Source organism: Netta rufina (genome assembly GCF_964035555.1).
Source record: "Netta rufina genome assembly, chromosome: 6".
In the NCBI taxonomy this organism is placed as follows: domain Eukaryota; kingdom Metazoa; phylum Chordata; class Aves; order Anseriformes; family Anatidae; genus Netta; species Netta rufina.
Genome location: NC_140129.1, coordinates 18,193,895 through 18,215,307, shown reverse-complemented (window position 1 = coordinate 18,215,307; position 21,413 = coordinate 18,193,895). Strand labels below are relative to the sequence as shown.

General features: G+C 41.1%; 1 protein-coding gene across 1 annotated transcript in view; it reads right to left on the bottom strand.

The window, feature by feature from the left end:
* The window catches only part of CHN1 (chimerin 1), a 95,868-nt gene that overhangs the window by 31,908 nt on the left and 42,547 nt on the right, over positions 1–21,413 (bottom strand). Inside the window, exon 6 of the mRNA XM_084288952.1 lies at positions 16,728–17,016. Within this exon, the coding sequence (XP_084145078.1) occupies positions 16,728–17,016 (289 nt within the window). The remainder of the gene's footprint in view (positions 1–16,727; positions 17,017–21,413) is intronic.

The window sequence follows — 21,413 nt, the reverse complement described above, 5'->3', positions numbered from 1 at the left end:
TGCCCTCACTGTTTCAGGCTTTATATGTAATACAATCTCTTCCCTCTAAGGAATGCATCTTAATAACCGTATTAACCAGCAGTCATATTGCATGCATTTTTTAAAAATCAAAGACGACAGCCTATTGTACACATCTCAAGGAGCAACATACTTGAAAACCGAGCCTGGTTTTCTATGCAGTTAGCCACTGTGTATTTTGTCGTGCTGTTTCAGTGCATAGTTAACCTAGCCAAATGTATATGCACAGAAAATCCTTCCTTGCCTGAGCCCTTTATGAGCATATTTTATGGGCTCAATATACAGTCTACAAAAGCTAATCAGTCAGATTGTGAAAGTGAGTCCAATTTCCTCAACTCAGTCCTCCTTGGGGGAGGCCCATTCCACGCTGCATAGATTGTTCCCTATCATATCTTTTACAAAATTATTACTGGGGGGAGAAGGAAAGCCCCGAAATTTCCCTTTTTATGTAAAATTGGAGACATTTAAAATTGCAACACAGCACTCAGCCCTATGGAAATCCTTGTTCACCATGCATCCCCCTTTTCAGTTACCCACAGGTGAGTTTGGGTTTAAGACAAACTTGAATGATGGGAAACTACTGCTGAAAAAAATCTATTTTTCATAACAAAATTTTCCAAATGGATTTGCTTCTAATTAAATCAGACTTTCCCCTTATCCCCCAATATATATACTGCAAAGCTAAAGAAATGGCTATTTTTTAGATTGTAATGATTTTTTAAATTATGTTGAAAGATAAAAGCAAACACTATTTCCACAGCAGGGAATGTTAAGAAGCATGTTATATCAAGAATTATTTTAAAAGTTAAAAAAAAAATAATTAAAACCTTAAATAAATAAATCACAGAATTGTCTAGGTTGGAAGAGACCTCAAGATCATCGAGACCAACCTCTGACCTAACACTAACAAGTCCTCCACTAAACCATATCGCTAAGTTCAACATCTAAACGTCTTTTAAAGACCTCCAGGGATGGTGACTCCACCACTTCCCTGGGCAGCCCATTCCAATGCCTCACAACCCTCTCAGTAAAGAAGTTCTTCCTAAGATCCAACCTAAAACACCCCTGGCACAACTTTAGCCCGTTCCCCCTCGTCCTGTCACCAGGCACATGGGAGAACAGGCCAACCCCCACCTCGCTACAGGCCTCCTTTTCTCCAGGCTGAACAAGCCCAGCTCCCTCCTCCTTGAGTTCTGCCACCAGGCGGACCAGGTCGTCCACCTGCTCGCACCTCACGCACACAGTCTCTCTGCCCCCCGCGGGTGGTAGCAACAGGCTCAGGCGCTCCCTGCACCCGGACACCTGAACTGCCGCAGTTTTGAGCGGGCAGTCGGTCTGGGTGCGCACAGACTTCCTGGAGAGCGCTGTGCCTGGTGTACACCATTGCAGCTGAGCTAGCGCTAGACCGCCGTTAGAGGAGGTGTTTGTATGGGCGGGGGGGAGCGCTCTGCCCTCTCTGCTCGCCCTAACTGCACGAACTGCTGGCCTAACTGCCGCGCCACGCCCTAACTGCCAGTCCTGCTCACTCGCGCTCCCTAGGGGCAGCTTTTGAACGGCCGGGGAGGGGGCGCTGCTGGCTCCGCCTACGCCTCCTTCTCGCCTCGTTCCCCTCCCTCACGAGGTCCTGGCGGCTCCCTCGAGTGGGCTCGGTGCCAGAAAAATTAGCCCTGCCTGTCCGATCCCCCGCTCCGCTGAAGTACGCGTCTGCCCCAGAGCCGATCACCTTTTTAATTCATACAAATCTTTGGCTTGGTTTAAAGTATGATAGTTAAAAAAAATATCTAAAGTTTAAATTAAGGGAACAAGTTGCCAAATGGACAAGCTGATGGAAATTATCGCATAAAAAGTGAATTATCTTGGTACCGTATTGTGCAGCACGGAGTGCATCAGCACCATTTGCGAAGATTTTATGTTTGTACTGGTGTCTTTCCAGACACACCCTGAAGACCTTGTCTTCGTAACAAGTGAGCAAACTCTTAAACAAGCGGAGAGACCTCTGAGCCAACAGAGCCGCTCTTTTGCCGTAGCCTTGGTCCTACACCCGACTAGCCACTGCACTCAATTCGGACCTGGGTTGGCCTGGTTACTCCTTGCTGGTGTCCCAGCTGGCTGTGGATCTGCTTCCCACAGTTACTGATGTGGGCCTTCTGGAAACAGCAAGTAGATGCTATGCACTGACAAGAAGTGCCGCTGTAACCATTTTCTCTCTTGGTAACTGACAAGACAAAACAACATTGTTGTTCTGGATAGCGAAACAAGCAAGACACTTTTCAGTGGCAAACACAACATACTTCTTTTCCTAGGGAAAATTATATACCTATTTTGGTACATAATCATGATCTATCAATGGAAAAAATAATAATTAAAAAAAAAGAAAACTCAGAGTACCTCCAGGAACAAGCTCAGCTTTTGTTCTGGTTCTTGGGGACATTGTTAACATCCCCAAACTTCACATTTAGCAAGGTCAGTAACCAGACCCAGTGTCCACTGAAGCAGGAGGGTTAAGACCAGGGATTTTCTTCATCCTCAGTAGGTATACATATCCCCAGGGCACTATGTTGAATATGTTCAAAATTAATGTCACTCAGCGCTACAGGGGTGCACGTGGACACGGGCAAATGTGCACAGGCAGGGATGCAGGTGCTGCAATGAATAACAATGCTAAGCTGGGTTTTGCAAGCACTAGCCACAACTTTAGGTATATTGTAGAAATAGTAATACAATTCCTGACGGGTTGTGCTGTGGGTGAGATGGACTGACCAGTCCTCCAGCTTTGCTGTGAACTAGCCAAAGCCCCAGAGCTCTTCCCTGCAAATACGATCCCCACTGCCCCAACTGCATCTGCTAAAGTCATCAACTGCTGCAGCTTTTCCTGTAGCTATGAGACCTGTGGGGAGAGGACTTGATGGAGCAGAGGTCGGCTTGTGGCTCCTTGCTGGCCTAGAGGGACCTGTGCCTTTGTGACCAAAATGTTTACTGCAGCAAGGCTTAATTCTAGCAAAAATCTCTTGACTTGTGGCACTTTTTATTGCAAAAAGAACTTCAAAGTCATTTACAAATGCTCCAAGACAATGTGCTCTAGAGGAGTGATCATAGTCAAAATGTAATGCAAATTGGCAGCTGCATAAATGTTACTCTTATGGCAAATGCTTTTTGTTACTAATATACTACAGTTAAGTATCATGAAGAGAAACAGACAGTTAGACTAATCTTCTGAAGCTACAGTTAGTTTATTTCTTATCTGACACAGACTGTTATAAGGTTTTCCTCAAACTGAGAGAGAGAGAAAGCACATAAGAGGCTTAATCAAACCCTTTGATGTGGGACCTTACCTGCCTCTTAGCAAGGGAATGTTGATGGTGGCTAAACTTTATGAAATAAATTTACTTCACTTCCTTTATCGTACCCATGTAAGAATCGTATTGTTAAAAGTAGGCTTCAAAATAAATCTTTATATATTTTTGTATCTGAAAATTCATACCTTTAGGGATAACCATGAAATCCACAAGGTCTTTCTATTATTATATTTATAGGGTTTTAAAATTTATTTCTTATGGAATAGGAGTCTTGGATAATGGTATGACATAGGCAAGCAAGATGGAAATTTCTTTTTGTCTGTAATATTTTCTTACCTGATGTGTAATATTCATTTCACATTAGTCTCCTCTGGCAGTCTAATGCCTCTAATATTAGTATTTTATTTTTTTTTAAATTCTACACAGTAATTCAGTTTGGAATAATTCAATATATGTTGTAATTAAAAACTGCAGCTCATTAATTTCTAAACACTCTTTGTATTTCAGACCACACCTCATCCTCTGGCACATCCTCTATTTTCAATTCATCCACTTCTTCCTGAATAAGCTATGTTGCTATGATACATGTGCTATCACACTTTCTTTCTTCAACATACTTCCAGAACATAATCATACTTATTTAGCAGAAATAAGACTGAAAGTGCAAAGTGTCCTAATCTTTCTTTAATTAACACTTTATTCAGCTCCACAAATCAAGGTGAAAACATCTTTTACTCTGAAAGAATAGAAGAGTTGTGACATTGAAAGGAAACATTCACGCAAAATTTACAATGCTAAAAACCTACTTATGGACCAGCTCACTGTAGAAAAATTACAAAAGGTGGTAATCCTAAACGCCAATTAGCACTTCTGGCAGACCCTATCAACAATGTTCTAGGTGGATGTGTGTCCATGGGCAGAGCTGCACCACTGCAGTGGGTCAGGGTCTGCTTTCATTTTATGCGATGTAATTAGGCAGAAGGAGAAAATGAGGAAGGCTGATCATCCTTCACATGAATCCCTCATGTTGGCTCCCAGTTTCTTTGCATAAATAACTATTTAAATCAGGACTGATTTGAAACTTGCAATGAATGAAACCAGAGAGAAATTGGTAGTAGAATTGCATTCTGAAAAGTCCCAAAGTCAAATGATTGGTTTATTGCCACTCGTAGAATCTTCAAATCCCTGGTTAGATTCTCAGAAAATAATTTGTTTACATCCTGCTGACCAGTGTTCCAATTTTCCCATTACTCCTTTTCTACATACAGTTCATCTTTCCTATTTATTCTCTCTAAGTTTCCTAATTAACATTTTTCAATGCCTCTGTCGTGAAAATCTTCATGCAAAGGCAGGAAGAATCACATTTCCTATAGAAAGTTATAGCTGTTAAAATTTCTTCCTTGAGAGATGCATTCAAAAAAACATTGTCTCAAATGGTCAAAATCACAGAATCACAGAATTTTCTAGGTTGGAAGAGACCTCAAGATCATTGAGACCAATCTCTGACCTAACACTAACAAGTCCTCCACTAAACCATATCGCTAAGTTCAACATCTAAACGTCTTTTAAAGACCTCCAGGGATGGTGACTCCACCACTTCCCTGGGCAGCCTGTTCCAATGTCTAACAACCCTCTCAGTAAAGAAGTTCTTCCTAACATCCAACCTAAAACACCCCTGGCACAACTTTAGCCCGTTCCCCCTCGTCCTGTCACCAGGCATGTGGGAGAACAGGCCAACCCCCACCTCGCTACAGCCTCCCTTGAGGTACCTATAGAGAGCGATAAGGTCGCCCCTGAGCCTCCTCTTCTCCAGGCTGAACAAGCCCAGCTCCCTCAGCCGCTCCTCGTAGGACTTGTTCTCCAGGCCCCTCACCAGCTTCGTCGCCCTTCTCTGGACGCACTCAAGCACCTCGATGTCCTTCTTGTAGCGAGGGGCCCAAAACTGAACACAGTACTCGAGGTGCGGCCTCACCAGAGCTGAGTACAGGGGGACAATCACCTCCCTAGCCCTGCTGGTCACACTGTTTCTTATGCAAGCCAGGATGCTGTTGGCCTTCTTGGCCACCTGAGCACACTGCTGGCTCGTATTCAGCTGACTATCAACCATCACTCCCAGGTCCTTCTCCGCCAGGCAGCTTTCCAACCACTCATCTCCCAGCCTGTAGCTCTGCTTGGGGTTATTGCGCCCCAGGTGCAGGACCCAGCACTTGGCCTTGTTGAACTTCATGCAGTTGACCTCAGCCCATCGGTCCAGCCTATCCAGATCCTCCTGCAGAGCCTTCCTACCCTTGAGCAGATCAACACACACGGTAGACCGCCATTAGAGGAGGTGTTCGTATGGGCAGGGGGGAGCGCTCTGCCCTCTCTGCTCGCCCTAACTGCTGCGCCCCGCCCTACCCGCCAGTCCTGGTCACTGCGCTCCTGCTCACTCGCGCTCCCTAGGGGCGGCTTTTGAACGGCCGGGGAGGGGGCGCTGCTGGCTCCGCCTACGCCTCCTTCTCGCCTCGTTCACCTCCCTCACGAGGGCTGCCGGGTCCTGGCGGCTCCCTCGAGTGGGCTCGGTGCCGGAAAAATTAGCCCTGCCTGTCCGATCCCCAGTTCCACTGCAGAACGCGTCTGCCCTGGAGCCGATTGCCTTGGCAAGTGATTCAAATCATTTTGAATGATTCACAGCGGGGTTGGCTATGCAATTCCCCATCATAAATTTGGGCTACATGGATTAGTTAAGGGAGATCTTTTTGGGAAGAAGCAGGAATCAGCATGATACAGGTTATACAACTTCTGTTACAGAGGACAGACTTTGCTTTATTTTATTTTTCATTCAGTAAGTCCAGCAGTTTTCTGCAACATACTTTTCAGTTGATCTCTATTTTCAGTTGAAATACGCTGCTCCCAGGCCCCACTCAGTAAGTCAAAGATCTGCCAGTTGGGATTTCAGAGATTTATGATCTTTGGACAGAAGCTCTTCTGAGTATAGGGCATGTTAAACTTTAAAAAACCACTAAGTTCGGGGTATATTTCAATTTCTTAAATTCAGTTATTGACAATAGACAAGGAAATTAAATTATTTACAATGGCAATGAAATAGTTATCCAGTATAACTGCTTACTTCTTAGTCACATTTTTCATCTCATGTTAAGGGGCAATTTTTTCTTTATACTGCCACCCTCAAACTACCACTTTAAGTGGCACTGCTCAGAAGATTTCTGAAGTTGTTTGTATTTTCAGTGATAAGAACAGCCCAAGAGAAGGGCCACAAAAAGTTAGCCTGTAAGCTCCCAGCATTGCCAGCCTGCTGAGCAGAGCCTGCCTTGCACACCAGCATATGATGAAAGTGACTGGCAGTTTCCAAGCACCAGGCTGCAGCTCCGCGACAAATGCTAGCAATGATTCAGAGGCTAGAGTGAATGAGAAGCCATCACTGAAGAGACTGAACGCTTCAAACTCTGCGAAAGAGAAAAACACATGATACTTTTCACAATTTTTGTGCATTTGTATTAAGCACATTGTTAGTCTAATCATCATCCAATTCACAGAAATGCCTGAATGCAGATGTAATTCACTATCATATTAACTTTGGTAAATGCTTCAAGACTTTTCCAGCAATGCAAAATCACCAGAAATCTTCAAGCAATAAGCTATTTGGTACACGAAATAAGGCCTAGAGCTTTTCAAATGTTTTACTATTACATGCAGAATGGAAATTGGGAATAGCCTTCCATATTTTCACAGTATTTATCTTCTCTCATTTAGGAAGGGGGAAAAACTGCTTGCCTTTAAGCAGTGCTACTAATCTAATTCACAAATTGGAAGCCATAAGAAAATGTACTAATTCAGATAGTTTAATAAGGTTTAATACAGGACATTATACTTTGCGATACTAGCTCTAATATTCCTTAGGCAAACTATTCCAACTGCTTTAGCTCTACACAAATGCAATAAAAATCCCCACGTAAAACAAGATAGTCTAAGTACATTATAATATGGTCTGTTAGGAACACTCCATCCTGTAGTTATCTTTGAAGTTGTATGGATGTGAGGAATACTAGTGCTAAGATGACAAAGGACAGAGCAACAACAAGAGTCAGATTTTCCAACTTCATGGTTCTCCTGTTGCATAAACATTAGGACTGTAATAATGGTGAATGCCAGAAGCAACACTGTTCCTAACTGCTGCTGATGCCACGCACAAAAAAATGTTAAATATGGAAAAGTTTAATGCTCTAAAAGTTAATGATCTAAGGAAGACTTTGCAAGACTGTCAAGAGTTGATGTCTTCACTGATGACTAGTGTGACAGGTTTGAAGCAATAAGAGCAAGCAGTTTTTTGAGCCTAGCAACAAAACTGAATTTGAACAAAGTAAGAAGAGCAGAGAAGAAAAACATTCAGCTAGAGGCTAAAACTAAGCATTAGGAATTTTATCTGAAAACATCTTTTTTTTTTTTTTTTTTTTTTGTGAAAAACTGGAAGTAAAGAAAGAAGGGTTGGAACAGATCAACTTCTGCAGCATTAACCACAAGACAAAGGATTGCTCTTTTTTTTTTTTTTTTCATAGTCCAATGCTTCCAAATACTTCTAACTACTTCTCTTTCTGCTACCACCTCTAAAACATGCACTTCACTCTTCAGAGGTCTTATGGATTTGGTAACCACTTATGAATGGGCAATTACTGGAGCAGATGTGGCTGCCTATCACGGGACTGACTATCCAACTGAACAGGGAATGACACCAGACCTCCACAGCTTGTCGTCCTTTCAATCTTTGTACATTAGTCATCTGATATGTACATGTATGTGTACTTGTGAACACATAAACACTGACCAATGCAAAATGTTTTCTCCCTGCCATCTAAATAATCATAATAAAAAAAAAAAAAAACAACGAATAAACCACATTCCCAAATAGCAACCCTAATTGAATAGAGATGGAGGTAAGAGGAGAAAATTCCTGGTAATCAGACCCTCAGCACAGAGTCATGCAGGGTACGCAGAACTGCAGAGGGTATAAAACACACGACATCTTGGATATTAATTCACAGCAAAAGGTGCTACTAACACCACTTCCTGCAGCCCCGGCACTGCCTTGGGAGTCTCATATTCAATAAGTGACCAGACCTGACCCTGCCTAGTTTATAAGATTAGGTACAATTGTAGCCCAAGGTGATTATCACCAGCTATACAGTGTCACGTTATAAAGTCTCAGTGAGGTAAGAAACTTGTAAATAATAAAATTATCCTTTTATAGGTCTCTTAATTCAACAGTCCAGTCTGTTTCCTGTAGAAGTGATTAGTAATAGAAAATAATTAGGAGATGCCAGATGGGAGGAGGAGTTTAAAAAAAAGATCCAAAACTCACACAGCTATGGAAACAGAACAACAAACGGCAGAGCTGCCAGCTAACAACCCACTGCAGTCCCTCACCGCCCGGGAGGCTTGTGGCATAAGCAATAAATAGCAATCATGTGCCTGCTCTGAGAAGGATCCACCAGCTCCTTTCTGTGACCACTAGAAAAAAAAGTTGTGAGAACACATAAAAAGTCAAGGGGAACATTTTATTTTTTTCCAATTAAAAAAAGGCCTTAATTTATGTGGGGTTTCCCTGCTATACATCTAATCAGTCTTTCTGGAAACCACAAGTATAAGGCCCAGAGTGATGGGAAGCAGCCCCACTCCTGTTAGGGCTAAAGCCATGAGCTCTACCTTGCTCATCAGGAGTTGAGCTGGACCTCTCTATTTCCATACCCTACCTAAGGTCCACCAGAAAACCTCTCTCCTGCTGAAGAAAGCCCAGACAAAGCCACCCGCTCTGGCTCTTCACGGGCTGAGGGAGGTTCCTCCCTCCCTCTGCTGGGCTACGCCAATGGAAAAGGAAGGAAATTTCTGTCAGTAAACAAAAGAGAAGCTAAGGCTAGATGCTACTTTTTAGAATGCATTAAAAATGTAACCAGATCCAAACCATCAAACATCACTGACCCTGGAAAGAACCGCACTTTACCAGTGAGGGCTTCACATGGACTTACCTCTGAATGCTCAGAAACGCAGAAAAAAACCAGCACCTTATTCTTTGCTAATGGCTTCACTTTATCAGTAACAACACAGCCAGTATTCTTCAGGCTTAATTGCACAGCAATCATACTGCTTTACAGCCTTTTTAACAATTTTGTTCAGTATTAATTTTACAAAGGCTTGAACAGGCACAGGACACGCACCGAGTGCCATTACTCCCCACACCTTTGCTGAAGGCCTGGTCTGTGAGCCTGAGGGACTGGCCCCCTGATTTCACAGGACAGATGGCCTCCTTGCTGTAATTAAGCACTGGACTTTACAAAGACTCCACCTCTGCGTACAAATCTCATATGTGCCAGACCACAAAAAACCACACTTAAGCGACAAAGTAGAAGGTAACGTGGAACGTCTTCTCAGCAGGCAGGCAAGTGACTTGCACCTATGAAACAAGGCTGAGGTGGGATGCTGATCCTCAGCTGTGGGTACCCACAAAATGGTAGCAAACCATTACTGCAGCACAGTAACACCACAGGAGACGTGCTGCGTGCATTCGAAACACAACCTGACCCAAACCACTCTTCACTTTCTGAAATTTGTGCAGCCTTATTTATTTTTAACTTCATAATACTAGACCAGCAGTATGCAGTCAGGCTACCAGCACAGGCATATGACTTTCACTCCACAGTAATCCCCTGCATTATTGTGTGGGCATTAAATTAATGTTCTTTGGAGGCACGGGCCCACACAGAGCCAGCCAGGCAGGTGAGGTCCTGTGAGGTTACCTGGAAACAGCTGGGATGCCTTTTGTAAAGCACAGGGACTAATAGGGCACAGCTGAACACTGACTGTTGTGGCAAGGAGAGAAGAAGAAAGGGTTTGCTCTGGAAAACCAGGAGAGCCAGGGAACCATGTTTAGCACAGAAGCTGAGCCACAGGTCCAGCCAGAGACCCTTGAAAAGTCTGGCTTTCTAGTTTACCCTCTGCAATCATGAGGCACTGAAAAGAGAAAAGCTAGATATTGTGTGACCTGGGGATTCAATTAGCAAAGTTTATGCTTCATTTGGAAGCTCTGAATCTTAAAACAAGATCAGTTTATATAATCTTTTTAGTATATCAATTTTACTGCCACACTGAACATAAATAAGGCCTTAGGTTACTCTCAGCAACTGTGAGAGGAAAAAGCAATCTGCAGTTTGTAGAAAATAATCCTCTTTGTGCTGATGTTTGCATACTGGACAGCACATACAATTAGCTTGCATTTTTCAGGTCTCAATAAACAAATAGTTAAGCTAAAAACGAATGTGCTTATGAAAATATACCATAAGCACTTGCAGTTTAATTTTGAGCTGCATGTGCCAAGTATAGTGGCGTATGTAACACAGCAGTAGGTCCGTACTGCCAGAAATGCCTATGCACTGAAGAGAAGACGAGGAAGACTGAGGCAACCTCTGCGGAGTACAATGTTGCCGACATGCTGCAGCAGCCACCTAAAAAGCAGACTCGTCCTTCATTCGGCTAACTTCCTTGGTATTGACAAAATTGTCTGTGCTTTGAAGTGCCTGCTGAAAGATGGGCTAAGCCCAGAAGAAATAAATAGAAGTTTTTGCCTTCCACAGAGTTATGTTTTATTTATAAATTACATTAAACTTACAGAGTGATTGTCATGGACACCCGCGCAGGGACTGGGAAGGAACATTTGTGAGAAAAGAGTTGACAATCTCCTCAAGTTAACCCCTGGGAGTCTTCAGTGCTCAGCCTTGTGTGTCTTTAAATGTACTTCAAGGTAAACATTGATAAGCAATACATTTAATAGCATTATTGCTTTGTCACTATCCTTGTTCTAGATATGGCTTGTCTAGAGACTTACATCTTACACACCCATCTTTTCTGAAAAAAAAAAAAAAAAAAAAAAAAAAGTTAATTTGATTAAGTGGAAATATTTCAAAGAGCCTCCAGATCAAGGTTTATTCACCCCCAAAGCACACTTTCCTCTCTGACCATGCCTTCTTTCCAGTCCTTACTGCTCCCCATGTTGGCATTACTGGGTGCCAAATCACATTCAAAGCTGTCTTCCTCCATCACAGACCTTGCTAAGGGGGATTACGATTTTACAACAGGCTACTCTAACTTTCTTGGCTACATTTTCTGATATCCTTTCCCTGAAGATAAATGAGTCTTGGTGAAAGAAGATTTTGAGCAGATCTCACTAACATATTTCACTGAGAACAAGAATAGAAAAGTATTAGTGTCCCTAATGAAAGTATCAGTATCAGCTCAAGCTTGGGAAGTGAGACTGGTCCCTATGGGAACAACCCTAACTGTTAAGGAACAATCCTTGATTTTCTGTGTGGAAGCTGGTACAAATCCATTAGAAATGTACACAGAAATTGCAATTAACTTTGTGCTCTGGATTATCTTTGGAGGCAGGCTTAAAAGCATGTTTCCTACTAAAATGACACAGATTTACATTTCCAAATCTCCTTGAACAGAGTTGCAGACAATCAGCCTTCATTACCTCGGAGGAAAAATGGTATCACCACTCAGACCATTAAAAATAGAACAAAAGGGTGCTTTTGTTGGACGACTGCTGCACAAACCTCTTCTCAGTTCTTTCCATCTTTGGGAACTGAACTGAATGTAGTATAGTCTGGAAGGGGGTTTTAATTGATTTGCTGTTACTGCAGTTTCTTGAAGAAATAGCACTCGTCACAAATGTAAACAAGAATAAATGTGATTCAGTTGCTATCCTAACATTAACCTCAGCTTTTCATTCTGAAAGACAGGACAGCTCATAACTGATCATTTTGTTTTCTTATAATAGATGCTAAATCTTGGGTAAATCACTCATACACCTTCTTACATTATTATCTCAAAAGCATGTCAAAATGAAAAAAAAAATAATTTCATGTTTTGCAGGGCTTTCATGAAGGGCTTTGACATATATATATAGATATTTATTAATTTTCGAGAGCTACCATTTTTATAAGGTATTTAATTGAATCAAGTCATCTCCTCCAAGGCCATAATTACCTTTGAGAGAGAAAAATGTTCAGAGATGCATCAGTATTCAAGGCACGGGCGGAATAGTAAATCTTGTGATAGCGGGTATTATTTCCACCTCCACATTAGGCCATACAGACTGAATCCACATGGGAAGCTCCCTTTCAAACAAATCTCAGGCCTCTCTCTTAACACACAGACCACGATGGCTGCACAATTGAGTTCTGAACAATCTGCAGACTGTTTTGGGAACCAGCATTACCTTTTTAGCACAGCAGCTAAAATATCTATTCAGGGCATTGAAGCATGACAAGCTCTCTCCTGTTTTCAATCTTTACTCCTCCAGTTATCTCTGACCATTTAATTCTTTCACAGCTTACGGGAATCATAAATCATTAAGCAGTGATTTTTATTTTATTTTTAATATATACTTGTACAAGGTAAGCAGTCAGAATCCTTCTCATAACCAGTGAAGCTCATGCTGGGTAGTGGATTATATTCTCATGTTTTTCTTGTTAAAAACTGCATCTTAAATCACACCACAATATGGTCTTTTGCAGGACTAAGTACTTAGGAGTATTGTGACTTGTGTCCTACAGCCCTCATTTCAAAATCATGTAATTTTCGTCTTATCATCTTTTGCAGTCTATAATCCTTCCCCTTTACTAAGGTTCTTTTTTAATGTATTGCATATGACAAGTCACTCAACATACAATAAATTCTTCTACTATGAATTAATAGCTGAAAAGTAGTATTAGTGCATGCCAGGAGGCATCCAACATACATTAGTGGCATTCCCTGCCACAGCCCCATACCAAATTCAAGGCTAGGAGAAGTGCTCTTTAATATTTCATCCTCAAGCTGGAGGTGTGTTCTCTGGCTGCCCAATTTCCTCTACTTGATTTTATGTCAGGAAGTGAAATTACATTCCCACCAGCTGTTCCCCAGTCAGCGCCTGTGCCTCTCTCCTTTCCTTCTTCTGAAAGATTTATTTTTTATACACCACTCACACAGGACTGGGGAACAGTCATAAAGCTTGGATTTGAATTTGAACATCCATTCCTGCAAATCTGGGAATGTATCCTGGCACAGGGTGACCAACGCCCAAGACCCCAGACTTTTTCCTCTGTTTACAGAGGAATGTACAGTGAAAAATTAGAGAAAATCTATCAGTTTTATACTGTAGTCAGGGAAAGATGCATTGACAAATATGGTTCCTTGCAGAAATGTTCTCATCATCCCTGAGCTAACGTTGTAGCACACAGGTTTTTCTATTTGGATGATAGGACAAGGGTGTTTTTTTCCTTGTTGGATTTTGGACAATTTTCTTTGTATTCTTTGTTAGACTTGTCAACATCAATTCAGTGATATTCACTTCATATTGGACAACAGGAATTACTCTTCCATCCCTCTAACCAGAGACAAAGAAAAAATACTTGATCTATTTATCAATGTCCTACAAGAAACCTTTCTTATACCTTGGTTATATTACTCAAATGACTGTTCATAATAAGGTAAGTAGTGCGTGATTATAAATTGAAGTTTTCATGTAAATATCAATAAGAAGCAGCAACCTACACAAGAAAGGTAGAATGACCTTCCAAGCAACTTAGCATAGGATATACACCTTCTTTTTATGTTACCTATAATTTTATCAACAAAAAGTTTATAATTTAGCAGAGAAATCTGGTATTCTATTTAACTACATCCTTGCTGTTATCCTGTTACCTTTTTATAGTAGGGAGGCTTCTAAGAAAGTCAAGACAACTATTTCCTGCCATACAGTATTGGACTCTTGCTTTAAATGCAAATTATGTCATGCAAATATCCACCTCCTGATTTCAGTGTTTTGTATAAAATTAACTGAGACTGGGAAAGTCGCACCAGCTGTGATTCAGCCACAGGGCTCACAGCCCACCAGCTTGCCACACTCACATTCACCCTTCTGAACCCGAAGCAGCCCTCCCAGCTTGTTGAGGGGGCAGATTTGTTGGGTGTGCAAGTAGCCAAGCCCTGTGGAGAGTGACAGAAGCGCTTGGGAGAGCCCTCCGAGGTCTCTCCCCACCACTCCTATGGTGCACCCTCCATGAGCTATCTGGCAAAGCCATCACATTTTCCCTCCTCCCCACTTCCTACGCCTTACAAAGGAGAGAGGAAGGATTTGGCGAGCCTTAGCTGGACCCTGGGGTTCATTCAAAGTGCTGAGGTTGCTGCCAACACCAGGTTCTGGTCACAGGATTTGCTGGGTGAGGGTGATACTCAGGACTCTCCATGTCATCATCCAGAAGGGGTGCTGAGAGGTGTAAAGGCTGCAAAGATGTGACCTCTGCACCACCCCACAGCAAAAGGGCCACACAGTGCCTTCTCTTTGTAGCCAAGGGCAGTAATCTCAGCTGGTAATGACTTTAAATTAAATTGAAATCTCCAAATTTAACTGCACTGTGATGTCTGCGTGCCCCACTGTGTCCACATCATAAGGCTCCAAGACAAATAAAGTGAAAAGATTCAAAAGCTGGGCTTCAGGCCAGTAAACACCACTGCAATTTAACTACGTTGCAGATGAGGCAACTTGAATTGCTTTTAACTTCCAAACAGTGTGGGATGTTGCAATTACACAGCTAATCTCTGTAAAGGGTTTTCATCTACAATTTCAGCCTGTTAGAGATACTTAATAGTTCTTGAGCTATTAATGAAACATGGTTCAAAACTCTTTGTATACTTTGTTGACATTTCATGCTTTGAGTCTGACATAACTATTCTACAGAAAAAAAAACCCACACAACAATATCCTTCAATAATAATCATCAAAATCCCTTTACTACAAACTTATCCATTAGCCTAAAAAATGTGACAGAACAGTCGTGTCATCACTTGAAAGCTACCAAACGCAGCGAGAGTTAATTCTACCAAACACACCTGAAGTGCTGACTTACAGAACTCTTATAGATTTATACCCAGGCTTTGCATTACAGTGAACCCTCCCTGATAACAAGCAAAGAAATCCTTCCGAAACAGCATGCTGCAAGTCAGCAGCTGCCAGAAACTGTCACACCTCTACCACCAGTACTTAGCAGGCAACAAATTGAATATTTCATGTGGTCAGCTAGCACCAGTATGCCTGCCTTGTTAAATGGCTTTGTTAAATGTCTTTTGTTGCATGGTCTGATCGCAGGAGGACAAACAATGAAGATTCGTACTTTAAACTAGTTGAGTGCTTCATCTCTCAGCAAATTCAGTCGGGTCTGGTGCTCCAGAATCTGCTGGAGAAGGATTTGAAGGACCAAAGCTATGACCTTCCCCTCCCTGTGGACTCCACAGGGAGTTTAGTTTCTTTAGGATGGTCACGTATGTTGGGAATCATTAGTGAGACCCTTCCTTCCCCCTCAAGACAAACTGAGATCACAGACATATTTCTGACTGGAAAAACAAACAAATGACCCAAACTGAGGTTAGTATTCCTTGCAAGCCATATAAGCATATTAGATAACTCCTATCATCACTGTGACATTAGTGAGGTAGGGGAGCATCTCAGAGTACTATACATGCATTCACATGTAAGCTTATGTAAGAATACACTTTAAAAAGACTTTCCCATGCTGGCTTTTCAACAAACAAAGTAATTAGTTTAACATGACAGAATTTATATTGTTTTCTTTAAGCTTAGTCTCTATCACATGAATAAATGTTCGGGCAGCTGTTTGGTCTGCCTGATATTTTCCCAACCTCCTTCAATATTCCCATTGTCACTGCTTCTAAGATTTCTTTGTTGTTCGTTTTTCTCTTTTAATCCAGGACGCAGTCAGTTCTCAGCTGATAACGCAACTCTCTGAAGAGAGCAATCCTTCTTCATAAGTCTGGCTGAGGCCAAAAATAGCTCTGTCAGCTTCTGACAGGCTGAACTTAGCCAAGTGAAATGTTTTAACATTTTATCATCTTAATGAACAGGCTTATTTATAATGTAGACAACTTTACTGTCATTGTATGCAGACTTCTGAAGAGATTATGGAATGCATTTTGTTTGGGGAATAGAGAATATATTAATATTATTTTTTTTGACCAACAGGCACTTGTTTTAGACACTGTAAACAATTTTAAGACAAAATAGCCTATTTGACATAAAGGAGTGACTTAATGGCAACATCTATAATTATGAAAAAAAAATGAAGAAAGGAACCTTACAATGATAAATAACAGATCTCTGAATGAGAAATTTGCAATATGCACAAGTACGATTAAAAAAAAAACACACACAACTACAACACTTTAAAATATTACTATTAATGCAATACCGGAAATAATTAGGTAGACTAAGTATCTACAGATACTTTTAGGACTTGGGGGGAGGGAATAAAATTACAAAATAAAAAGTCTATCAGAAAAAAAGAGTGTGGGTTAACAATTGCTTACCCTCTTTTCTGCTACCTCATCCTCTCCTGTAGACTCTTTGCCATCATGTGCATCTCTCAGGGTTGGCATATGTTTTTTGTGTGCTGGCTCTCTGTTTAAAGTTGTATATCCTATGTGTTCATAAATTGGATTTATTGTCATCTTGGCAATGTATTCTGCTGCCTTGGTTTCAATATAAAGAGTAATCAATCCATCTGTCACCAGGTCATGGATGGACTCAAAACGTTTCTCCCCAACAAAGTGCTTTCCATCGTAGTAGAGTCTGAAGTTTCTGGTTTGACTTCCAAATCTGCCTCAATGAAATGGGAAAGTATTTTTTTTTAAAGAACAGTAAGCAAGAATAAGAAAGAGTAATCAAGCCTTTGCAAACAAATAAAAAAAACCCACAACTTTATCACTTAAAGCTGCGACTATGCCCTGTGTTCAGTCCAGACGCGACTGAAAAACTCAACTACCACTTAGCACAGATAGGAAGGAGAGATTAACAGCCACAGACAGATAGCCAAATCAGTGACTGTCCCAGAAGGAGCTATTTGTTCTCGCATTCTTTTAGCCTCTCTATTATTCTGTGGAAAAACTGAAAATTACTTCACACTCTTCATGGCTTTTTTTAGTACTTTACTACTGCATCGCTGTAGTTAATTTGCCTGGCTCTGATATGAAGAGTTCTCATAAGAGTCCTCTATTACAGCTGATCAATACGGAGTTTTGATGCAGTCTCAGACCTCTGCACCCCTGCTTTCTTGCAGGAAGAGGCCATTCAGCGCTCAGCTCAGCTTTGGTGCCAACAATTACACTGAAGCAGAACTGCTGCCAGCAGTGGAGCAGCACAGGACAAAATGGCACAAGGGCAAGCATTCTTTATTCCTGGCTGAAGGCCAAGGACTAACTCTTCAAGCTTTGTACAAAAGTCCTTCTGTGTTATGGTTGTTAAGTCTTGAGCTTCAAGCAAATCTTTGTAACATACAGGACATGTAATGCATAAGCTATCTGATGCTAGCAACTCTGCAGCCTAGGTGGAACAGAATTTTGATAGTCTTTAGGCAACCGTAAGCAAGAACACCAATGCTACCTGAACATTAGCACCTTTTCAAACCCTACTTTGAACCTGTAACAATTTGCTGCCTGAAAGCAATCTCAACTTGTGAGAACACACCAGTGCTTGCGCTCACTTGGCAATAACCAGTGCATTTCCTGCAGAGAAGACGGAGGCAAGGAGCTGCCTTCACAGCTCGCTTCTGGGTCACTCCTTGGTCAGAGAGCAGCAAGGCTGGCTCAAGGCATCAGGACGCTTTGTGAGGTCAGATCAGCCAAATGTATGTTAAAAACTGAATTTGAAAGGATGGATTATTTTTATTTCACAATCAAAAACTTCATAGGAGATGTGAAGGAATAAAATAACACGGTGCTTTGCTAAAGTGATTTCTTTTCCATGGGGCACTGCCCAATAGCAGAAAGCATATTATTAGACCTTGCCTCAGGTGAAATACATGCATTCTTCCTGCAAATATGGGCAAAATCATTTGTCTTGGGATGTATATTTTTCCTCTGTTTTTCAGAAATGCCAAAGCAAACCATCCCCCCTACCAATAACCTGACAGCCACTGTAATTTTGGGAGCTGCTATTTTTAAAGAAAACTGAAATGTGAAGCAACACACTCCTGGGGGGCTCTCAGGAATCCACATCTGGCTCACTAACGAAAGAGGACACGATGTGTAGAAACTGAAGGGGCATTTTTTTTGAAATGAATTGGTACTTGTATTCACATTTTTAAGCCACACAAATTAGAAGTTCACTGAATCAAACTGAAAAAAAAAAAAAACAAACAAAAAACAAAAAACGGAAAAAAGCACTTTTACCCAATGCTAATTTGATCACAAGTTGTAATCCAGAGTGAACACAAGTCATTAAGGGAGTAGAAAGGTAGTGTCCTAACTTACAGCCTAAGTGGTAGGAACTCCTACCTACCCCTCCTGCTCTAAGTTAGGACAAATAAGTGAGGAACTAGGCTATACTAGATTTCACAAGTGGTATGGCAACATAATTAATACAGCAATGTAAATACTTCACTGTACAAAGTGGCAAAAACTAGTCAACTTAGTATGTGGCAAACAAGTTTTCACCATGAGCCATATTCCTTGCACATCCTCCACTGTCAGTAAAGTCAATATGAGCTAAGAGCGCTCAGTACCTCACAGTGCTAAAGTGAGCAACCTTCACTGCATCCTGCCAAAGTCAGTGGGAACATGCACACAGAGAACATACAACGTTAAAATTTGACAAGAAAAACAGAGTGAGTCTGAAGGTGAAAAATAATATATCTAAATGATAACATGCAATACAGTGATTTTTATTAGGAGGTGCATCAGGTGAATTGCTGTTCTTATCGGTAACATATGCTCTGACAGTACTTACAGCAGTTTTATAGAAGCAGAAAGTCACTTATTATTCTTAGCTTTCTCTAAGAGAAAGTATTACACTAATCTTATCAAGGGAAGATAAGGCACAGAAAAGCTCCTCAGGGCGTATCACTACACACGTTGTCTTGATTTCAATAACATCCTTCCAGAGTCTAAAACAAAGCTCTGAAGAACAAGATGGCCAAATGCAGAGAAACACCAAAAGTTTACCCTCTTCCCATCAGGGTCAGAAGGTGGTCCTACCCCAGTAGGTTTTACATTGTACATCCATTCAGATTGCTGCCCATAAAGCAGGATAGTTATTACAAGGAATAGGGATTCCCAAAAGAACATCATCTTTATCCCACCACTCCTGACCCCACATTTCAACAAATGTATCTCATAGAAAACATCCCACAGTTTTAATTCTTTAACAGCACCCCATGCCTAAACTCATCCTGTAACCTCAGACTGAAACTTCTTCCTACACGGATCTGGGGAACTGAACATCAATTTCTTTCTGTACATGTGGCCTTCTGAAGGCCACATTCAATGTTCTCAGTTTAAAATACATTAAGATAATTTAACAATTAGTGTTTAAAGGAAAGTATTTAGACAAACAAGTTATTCTAGATCAGTGCCATAATCACATGGAAAAGGTGCTGCAAGGGGTGAAAACTGAATGGTTTGCCTTTATCTGTTTTTCCATTTGTTCCAGATCGAACCACTTTCTCTCTATTCATTCCTTATTGGATATGTTCCGGGGAAACTTATTGTTTTTCAAATTGAGTGGTATTAGCAACAAGCAAGAAAAAAACCTCACACAAATCAATGCACCAACAACCTCTTACAGAGATTGTACCATCAATACCATGTCTAATAATCCTCCATTTTATTTCTTTCAAACTCATTTAAATTTCTGGCCACACAATGATACTATTTTGATCAAATTACAATATAAATGCAAACCTACACATCCATTTGCAAATAATCGATTCAAATTTAATCTTCAGTCCCTTCAGTCTTATTTAATATTATGGTTTAAACTTTTCCATTAGCAGGAATACTTCCTTATGTTTACCTTCTATAACATTACTGCAGCCTAGCTAATTATACATCACCGTGGAAACTAAGTAGAGCCAATATTTGATATTTCAACTTCCTGATAGTCTCTTCCTAGAGGCAAGCATTAGTACCAGCCATTTTTTGTTTAAGAAATAGAAAACAGGGTACAGATAATGTATGTTCTCTTTTGGTTTAAAAAGGGGAACATTAGATGTTTTTCCAAGAAAAAGAGATAGACCTCTGACCCGTCAAACAGTCTCATTGTGTCTATTGTCCATTTGTTTGCAAGCAGCAGGGCTACAGATAAAAGACTTTTCTTATTGCAAGTTGTCTGAAAAGCAATCACTCTGTCTAGTCCCCTTGGTTGCCAGTGGGGCAGAGTGGATAACAACGTGGGAAAACGGATTAAATGGTAGAGCAAATGTGGGTAGTAATAAAGGACTGGGGAGCTGAATTAGGTATCATAGCATGAGAAAGACGGGCTTCAGACTCTGCCACCTACTCTGTATGCAGCATTCATTGATCAAACAAAAGGAAGAAGTGAAGGACTGAGAGCCCATCCACACTTTCTTACCATTTAAGAAGATGGATTTTACAGTCCAAATAAAGACTTGTACAGTAGCTATTCACCTCTTTCACAGGCTATTTTATGATCAGGAGAGTATCTAGCCACAACCTAAAGACAAAGGCATTATGTAAAATGCAAAGCTGCTGTGAGACCATTAAGTTAACACCCCACAGGGCTACTCATATCCTCCTAAGTTGTGAGCATCTTCGTACTTGGAGCCGGGAAATATTAAGATCTGTACATGTGCCTGAAGGTCACTTGGGCTTCATCTTCCCTTGGAGAAAGTGTCTTAACACACTTTGAGGCCAGAAGGTAGAAGTCTCGCTTAAAATTAGGTGTCAGAATTTCAGCTATAACTTCTGAAAACTCTCACCCAATACGTAAGACTAGAGTCTTGACACTCCATAAAAAGCTACAGAAATGTAAGCAACGTTGCAACCAGGAATGTCTCCTGATCATGCCGTGTCCACGCAAAAGAAAACAAATGATCCCACAGATCCTCTTTTGGCCATTTTCCTCATCAAAGAAGTACAAGTTTTGCATGCTGCCAAAATCTACAGTTACCCCAGAAGTTCTCCGACTCCTGAGAGAAGCTTATTTTTGGTTTTATTTGTTAATGATTTCTTATTAATTGGCAATATTTCTGAGGACGA